Source organism: Numida meleagris, chromosome 7, assembly GCF_002078875.1.
Source record: "Numida meleagris isolate 19003 breed g44 Domestic line chromosome 7, NumMel1.0, whole genome shotgun sequence".
Lineage (NCBI taxonomy): Eukaryota > Metazoa > Chordata > Aves > Galliformes > Numididae > Numida > Numida meleagris.
The window spans coordinates 6508623-6517194 of NC_034415.1; the positions used below are offsets into that span (position 1 = coordinate 6508623).

The following is an 8572-nucleotide window of genomic DNA, read 5'->3' on the forward strand; positions in this document are numbered from 1 at the left end:
CCCCCCCCCCTCCAGGGAAATCAAGGAGAGGGAGGCAGCGGCGACAGGCGATTTATTTCAAGGGCAGGAGGATGGGCACACAGCGCTGCCGGCCCTCTCCTCCCACCTGGGCAAAGTGAAGATATCAAGAAAATGGCTCCAAATCGGATTGACACCCCCCTCACGCACACCCCCTAATAAAGTTTATTATCAGCCGGGCTCTAATCCCTTTAAATCCCCGCACGGGGGGCAGGGCTGGGATTAGGGGAGGGCTGCGTAATCCCAATGAATTTGTTACAGGGGGATTTAGGCAGCGCCAACGGAGCAGATGGCCGCAGCCTCAGAAAACAACCATTTTCCTTAATGATTCCTAACAAGGATAAAAGGGCAGGGAGAAACGGGGCCAACGCCCGGCCCAGGTCCCCGTCCCCGGGGATGCTCCCGCATCCTGCCCGGGGCACAGCTGCAGCTCCAGCACTGGGGCCAGCTCACAGCCAGCTTCTTTCCTTGCATCCCTCCCCTCCGCAGGGGCTGTCCAACCACTTGGGGACAGCGCAGCGCTGGGGGACGTGGGGCTGGGCGCAGCCCGAGGCAAGAGAACAAAATAAGGGACGAGCCGACACCACCGTCGGCAAAAATAATTTATTCCACTAAGACAAGCAGAGAGCGAGCAACGAGATGGGGAGGGGGACAAAATGCTGACACCTGCCCCCAGTGCCCCCACAGGCAAAGGGGGAGTAGGAGTGGGGGACCAACGCGATGCTCCCGGCCGCAGAAGGGTGCTGAACCAGGAGGCTGCCCCAGCACAGGACCGGGCCGCCCAGTCCCAAACCAGCCCAGTCCCTGCAGAGGGCAGTGGGGTGCCCAGACCCCAACCAACATCAGCATCACAGCCCCAGGATGTGGCACACTGAGGGACAACCCTCCAAAAAACAGCAGCAAAACCTCAGCCCTGGGCGATGCGAGAGGGAGCCCCGCAGCCCAGGGAGGGTGGTCCCACTTGCTCTCACGCCCCGGGGAAGCCAGGACGACCTTTCCGTGCGCGGGTGCGGAGTCGGAAGAAGGTGTACATGCCCAGCAGGCACATGGAGGAGAGGAAGTAGAGCGCGATGCAGAGGCTGACGTCCAGGCGGGAGAAGCCCAAGCCCAGCACCCGCAGCCAGGGGCTCCTCCTCAAGCCCCCCTCCTCCTCTTCCTCGCGGCTTTCGGGCACTTGGAGCTGCTCCCAGCCGGCGTCGTGGTGCAGGGCGACGGTGTCCCGCTTGCTGAGCCGCCGGTGCCGGCCGGCCGCCCGCAGCGCCTTGCTCTTGAAGTGCTGCTCGCTGAAGGAGTCCAGGTCCACGATGTCCTCGCCCACCCCCTGCAGCCGTGGGTTCCTGCGCACGATGCTGGGACGGCGCAGCTCCGAGGAGCCCGGCCGCCCCGTCTCGCCCTCTCTGTCGGGCTTCTCTGTCTCCTTCTCTCCCTCCTCCTTCTCCTCCTTTTCTTCCTTTTCCCGGAGGCCTGCAGTGCCCAGCCTAGCACTCGCCACCGCCTCCTCCCCAGCCCTGGGGATGGGGACGGCGTGGTCCAGGCGGAGGTTACGTGGGGAGAAGTGCTCCTTGAGGAAGCTCAGCACAGCCGCCTCGTCCCACGTGTGCACGCCCCGCTCCTCCCGGTGGCACTGTGGACACATGTCCGGCGGGGGCCACTGCAGCTTGGGGAACTGGGGGTCTTCTGTGTCACCACCTGGAGGGGCAAGGGGGTGAGAGGTGCCCTATGCAGCAGGGACAGCGCAGCCCCACATTGCGCTGGGATCAACACCCCAGACCTGCGAGGGGGTGGGATGCTTATGGGAAGCTCATGAGGAGCTCAACAGCTCTGATGCCACACAACCATCTGCTATGGGATGTCCCTACTACCGTGGGTCCCTTCACCCTAATGGAACTATTGGCCAACCTCACCGTGACAAGGGATGCTCTGATGGTCCCAGCTCCCCTCCCTTGAGAAACCCCCCAGAGCTCTGCTCCCTGCACCCCCAGGTACCGCTGTGGCACCCCTACCCAACCCCCAATCCAGCCCCGTACCTGCCAGGCGCGCGTTGACCTTGTTGTGGTGGGACCAAAGCCAGAGGACGGCCTCCTCCCGGCCCTTCACCTGGTCCATGGACTTGGCCGCCATGGCCTCAAAGTGCTGGGCGCACTCCTGGCAGCCAAAGAAGTGCTTGACGTAGCAGCGCATGGTGCTCAGCACCTCCAGCGGCAGCTCTAAGCAGGCAAGAGGGTCGGAGGGTTGGGGGGAGGAGTTAGTCAGGGGCCCGCAGAGCCTCATCACCCACAGGCCATTCCCTATTTCCCCCAGGACGAAGCACTCCCCGTCCCGCTACCTTGGTCAGGGCCGCCCTGGGCAGCCTGGACTGTCAGCAGGTGGAAGATGGTCCAGAGCCCACAGGGGTAACCGCGGAAATGGGGCTCGCTGCCCCTGCAGCCCACCCAGGTGACATTGGTGGGGAGCACGGCGGCAGGGGAGGCCTGCAGGACAGACGGACACAGCGTGACCGAGCTGACGGGCGGGATGGGGGTGGGACAAAGGGGGGTGGGGGGGTGCCTTACGTCCTCCTTATTCTTCACCGCCTCCTTCAAGGCGCTGCGAGGCAGCTCAGGCTCCGTCCAGTTCCGCAGCCAGCCGTCCAGGGACTGCAGGAAGGTCTGCACAGAGGGACGCCCAGGGAAATACTGTGCCAAAAACAGGGGGAAAAATGTGGTGAGGACACCTGAACCCAGCTCCGGGACAGCCCCAGACACGGGACTCCCGGCATCCTGCACTAAGTTTCCCTTGCAGCGGGCTCTGAACAGCAGCCCCAGTGCCCAGCTGTCTGAGCAGGGCACAAAGCTGCTCCGGGGGTAAGGCAGCACAAATCCGATTAGCAGCAATGCTCTCGGACCAAGGAGAAGGCGGGGGGGTGGTCCATGAGCGTGTGGCACCTGTGGGCAGATGGATGGAGGGGCCAACGTGTGCCACAGCTACATGAAGGACAGCAGCAGCAAACGGGGAAAAGAGGCCAAGAAGCAAAAGGAAGGAGCGCTTTGCTCCTTCTTCATGGCTGATCTATTCTCCCTGGGCACTCAAATGATACCACAGTTCCCAGATTTGCAGGGAATTCATCTGCCATCCGACACTTCTGCCACAAAGTGCCATTCCTCTCTTCCACGGGAGGTTTTGCCATATGATGCGTTGCCTTCCAGCCACAACGCACTGCTCTCCAGCCAGCATTCCCTTCCACACTGTGCTCCCCCTCTCCGCTCGGGAGGTGCAATGGTTACAGCACAGCTGGGCTGGCAACAATCCTGGTGTCACTGCTCCGTCCCGTGGAGGAGCAGGGAAAGGCAGCACGAGTTCAGCATCCCAGGGAAGCCCCAGCAGAGGAAAAGCACAGCGGGAGCTGCCCACTGCCGGGGGATTTCTAAGGGCTGGGAGGGGTGGTTCTTGCCCGGAACCACCTGGCACCATCAGGACCTCTAGCCCAAAGCCTCCCAGCAAAACCACCTTCAGCCACCTATTCACAGAGGACACGTGGTCAACCCCACGCACTCGCATTCAGGTTTCTGGTCCCCCATGCAGGTGCTTCCCCTCCCAGCTCCTCACCTTGGCCAGTGTGGCCACGTAGCACTTGAAGGCAGCCAGCTGGGCTCCTGCCAGCACCGCCGGCCGGCCAGCCTCCACCCGCAGCGTGTAGTGCACCGCAGACTCCAGGTCGGCCACGTACACCTTGGAGCTGCGGGGGTGACAAGACACCCATCAGCACTTTGATTTATACCCCAAGAGAGCCAGCTGCAAGAAGCGGGGCTTGCATGCAAAAGCAAAGTGGGATCTGGGGGGGGGGGGGGAAGGGCACAGTCCCACCCACTGGTGGGTCACCCCCTCCCATTCCCCACACCGCCCCCAAAACACCGGAGCGGGGCTCTGACCGGTCAGCCCACGCCGGCTGCAGTGCACGGGTCTCGTTGACGGCGCTGCCGGTGACATTGAGCCTGTAGGAGCCGCGGGTGACGCCGGAGAGCGTCCGCAGGTAATAGGTGTAGAAGGAGCGCGCCTCGGCGTGCCTGCGGGCAGAGGAGCCGTGAGCAGCCCCCTCCCACCCCACCTGGACGAGCCCCCGGTGCTCTCCACCCGCGCCCCCGACTCACACGGGCAGGCGGGAGAAGGAGCCGTTGCGGAGCAGCAGGTAGGCGGAGGGGAAGGCGGTGACGCCAAACTTCTCCACCAGTTCCTCCTCGCTGCTCAGCACCCTCCTCACCGCCACGTTCTCGTACTGCAGCAGGTCCAGCGCCACCTGCGAGCGGTTCCGGAGTCAGGGTGCTGGGAGGTGGGCGAGCATCCCCACCCTCCCTGTTTCAAGGCAGCACCGGGTGGGCCAACCCACTGCAGGTGCCCACAGGTTACCGGTGCGCGGGGGACCAGCCGTACCCACCTCTCTGCCCACGAAGGAATTGCTCTTCTCAAAGATCAGTGCCAGGTACCGCTCCGCGTTCCTATGGAAGAAGCTGCGGATCTCCTCGGCACTGCAGGAGAATCACAGAACCACGTGAGTTGGAAGGAACACTTAAAGGCCACCTAGTCCAACTCCCTGCACTGAGCAGGGACACCCACAGCTCCATCAGGTGCTCAGAGCCCATCCAGCCTGACCTTGGCTGCCTGCAGGGACGGGGCACCCACTGTGTCTCTGTTCAACCAGTGCCTTACCACCCTTACCATAGAAAGGTTTTTCCTCACATCCAGTCTAAATATCCTCTCTTTTAGTTTGAAACCATTTCCCCTTGTCCTGTCTCAGCACACCCTGCTAAAGAATCTGTCCCCTTCCTTCTTACAGTCTGCCTCTAGATACCGTAATGCCCCCTCAGCTCTCCCTGGAGCCTTCTCTTCTCCATGCTAAAGACAGGAGCATGGTGGCAGTGGTGGGGTGCTTTGTCCCCCCAGGTGAATAGGGCCAGGTCTTTACCCATAGAGACTGAGGATCTGATGCCACCGTGTGGTTCCAGCCCTGGTTTCTCTCCACTGAGGTTTCCAGCTCAGTTTTTTGCTCCGGTTCACGGGCTCTGAAAGCCCGCAGGGTCGGGCGAGGAGGCAGAAAACAAAGGGGAGGCAGGGCAGGAGGGAGCTGCGTGCTCACCCAGGGGGAAAGAAACAACACAAGAGCCACGAATCTGAGGCAGTTTGTTTGCTGCCCTGTTTCTTTCCTGGGACAAGGAGAGCTGCAGTGTGACCCTGGCCCAACCACCGCTCTGGGAAAGCCAAACACTCCCTCGCCGCGCACCGCCTGCTCTCTTTCAGCCAGGTTGAATTTAAGATAATTAAAAAAAAATAATAAATTAAGAACTAAAACGAGCTTTCTGACCACTTCTGGCTCAGTATTCCCCCGGGAAACCCCTTTTCCCGTGCCCCTACCTCGCTGGCTCCAGCGGCGGGCAGGCGGGCGGCCAGGCGTCCCCGCTCTGCTCCAGGTTGGTGATGATGGCACGTCTCAGGTCCGCGATGGTGGCAGCAGGGTCTGCGGGAACAGGACACCGGGGCTCCGATCAGAGACCTGACCCATCCCCCCCAAAAAAAACCCCAAAGCACAGGTGAAAAATAAAACAAAACAAAAAACCCTACGGCTGTGAACACTCACGAGCAATCCTTATCCCATCCTCTGCTTTCTTGGAGAAAGCTCTGAAGAACTGAAAGGAGAAAGATGAATCAAGGCAGAGCACTCCCACCCTCGCGGGGTATCCCTGCGTGCTGCTCCCAGCCCCACCCCTCACGGCCCCAGCGTGTCACCGCGACGCTGCCCAGCTCCGGATGCGCCTGGCCCCGAGGGGAGGGATGCTGAGCACTGCGAGCGGCACGCGCACCTCCGGGCACCTGCAATCCTGCACGCTGCTGCCCCGGAGCTCCCACCGCCGAGGGACGAGGAGGGGTTTTTCCCCCTGCCCTGCCCTGCCCCGCTGCCATGAAGTGGGATGGCGTCAGGCGGGTGTTTGCTTTGCGGGCTGGGCTGGGCGCGTGGCTGCTTGCGGGTGGTGGGAAGAGCAGACACAACACCCCGGAGACATTTCCTAAACGTCATTACACCCAGGACAGCTGGGCACGGCTACTGCGTCCCTACAGCCAGGCCCCATGCCAGGTTTACCGGGCTGTCAGGCCCCAGCTGAGCAGGACGCCAGGTGGGTTTTTGCAGCCCTGAACCCCCTATTTTTGCTGCAAAGTCCCACTGGAGCCCAGCCAGCCCCACGGGCTGCGCAGCACCCAGGATGTTCGACTGGTTCCAGCTCACCAAGCTGCAACCAACACTGCTTTAAATAAGCGACAGAGGACAGGGCCACCCTGGCACCCACCTCCAGAGCACCAAAAATGGTTCAAAACCAAACCCCAGTCCCCTCCTCTCCATCCCGAGGCGATGGCAGCTTGCAGGGCCGGCATCCCGCTGGCCGGGGAGCCCCAGTGTTGCTGTGGCACAGGGCTGGGGCTCTCTTTGCAAAGGGTGGCACTGGGAGCCAGCGCGTTTGCGCAGCTCAGCGTGCAGGCAGGGGCCCAGCAGCAGGGACAGCCGCGTGCCAGGCACTCTGCCAGCCAGCGGGGAGAGGCTGCCTGCAGAGTCCCCACAGGAATATTTCGGTGCCACAGTGATGTCAGCCCGATTGAGCAAGAGAGGGACACGCCACGGGGAAAAGCAGGGTGAAAACAGGGCGCTAAGCCTCTCCCCTGTTGCCAACCCCAGCTCGCATCCCCACCGCTGTGGCCATGCACCGTCCCTTACCTTCAGCGTGGGGAAGCCGGTGATCCCAAAATCAGCGCACACCTGCTGGTTGGCCTCGTCAGCACAGTCGAGTGCTGCGAGCATCACCGCCGGCCTCCACTCTGCAGGACAGGGGACAGAGGACAGGGTCAGCACGGCCACAGCCCCACGGAGCATCCCTGCTGTTCGGGCAGCCCCTGCACGGTCCTGGGGATTTTGCCCCTTTGCGCCGCTCCCCATTCCTCCCAGCAGGGATGATGGTGGATGCGGAGAGCTTGCACAGAGCCAGGCACGGGGCCAAGGCCGAGCTCATCCTGCGAGCTCATCGCTGCTTGCAGCAGGGCTGCAGTGCTCCACACCGCCATCCCCGCATCCCTCCACCCCAGCCTCCTCCTGCACAGCACCGGGGGGGGAGGATGGCTTTAAGCGCCTTGGCCTCTTTTCTCGCCTCCTGAGGCTCGGGAGATTTGCTCCAATTGATGTCTGCTCGGAAAAACCCTCAATAAATAAATAAATAAATAAATAAAACCACCAAAAAAACAAACCATGACACAGATTTTTTCTTTTTTCCCTGCTGCTGGAGCCCTGCCCACGCTTTCTCTCCCAGAAATAGGACCCGAGCACCAGCTGGGCAGCACCCCGGCCCTGCACCCCGCCACCAGCAGCACCACGGGTCAGCCCCCATCGCACCGCTGGGTCCACGGCAGTGCTGCACACGGACACGGAGCTTTTGCTGCTGGGTTGCGCAGTGCCTTCATCCCACGAGCAGCCCGGCCGGCACTCCGTGCCCTACTTTTCAGGCAGGGAACGCGGCGACAGCACGGGGCGAGGAGGCACCAGCCCTGCCCAACCAGCCGGTTCTCCAGGATCGGGGAGGGACGGCCACCGCGGCGCAGCTGGGAGCCGGGCTCCAGACCATCCCAGCCCAGCTGCGATAAGAGGGAACGACCCAAAACGTTGCCCAGGAGGCGGGCTGGGGAAGGGGACGCCGCCCACAGCCCTGGGTACACCAAGCGGCAAGTGCCAAAAGCCAGCAGCAGAATGGGGACAGCCCCCGACGCGGCTCCTCGCAGCTCAGGTCGATGCGCAGAGCAGGCCGGGAGCCGACGGGGGCTCCGCGGTGTCACGCCGGGACACGAGGGACCCCCAGCGGGGCAACGCGCCGCAACGGGGCGGCTCCAGCGCAGGGCACGGCGGGGCGGGGGCCCAGCAGGCCGGTGTCACCCCAGGGCCCGGCGCTGACGCCCCGTCCCCCATTTCCCGTCGGGGCGCTGAGGCACAAGCCCTGGGAAGCCATCAGCCTGACTCAGCCGCAGTGACCGCGCTGTCATTAGCGCGATCACGGGGAGCAGGAGGGATGTGACAGGGGAAGGACACGGCTCCGGGGGGCAGCACGGGGCACGCGGCGAGGGCACGGCTGGGCGGCACGGCACGGCACGGCACGGCGGGGGGCACGGGGGGCGGTGGGATGCCCCAGTGGCCGCGGGTAGGGCAGGAGCAGGCTGCTCCAGGGCTGTTGGACCGGGGCCGGGCACCTGCGGGGAGAGACGGGGGCTCCCGGTGGGGAGGGGGATGCCCAGGCGGGTCTGGGGGGGCGCGGACTCACCGCGGATGTCCTCGGCCAGGGCCCGCCACGTGGGGGCGAAGTGGATGCAGTGCCCGCACCAGGAGGCGAAGAACTCGACGGCCCACGCGCTGGGGGAGCCCAACAGCCGCCGCTCCGCCGTGTCGGCCCCCAGCAGCTCCAGCGGGTCGCTGGGCGAGTACAGCGAACGGGGCCGCGCCGCGGGCATCGCCGCCGCCAGCAGCACCAGCACCGCGGGCCACCAGCGGCCCCGC

At 63.7% G+C, this 8572-nt stretch overlaps 1 protein-coding gene across 1 annotated transcript; it reads right to left on the bottom strand.

Moving 5' to 3' along the window:
• Positions 585–8572, bottom strand: QSOX1 (quiescin sulfhydryl oxidase 1; the record flags this gene model as incomplete). The annotated part of the gene is given in 12 exon segments (XM_021405251.1): positions 585–1707; positions 2046–2225; positions 2345–2489; positions 2571–2693; positions 3604–3733; positions 3927–4061; positions 4146–4291; positions 4430–4520; positions 5404–5506; positions 5627–5675; positions 6755–6855; positions 8340–8572. Coding segments are annotated over 12 exon segments (2112 nt in total). The 3' UTR covers positions 585–985.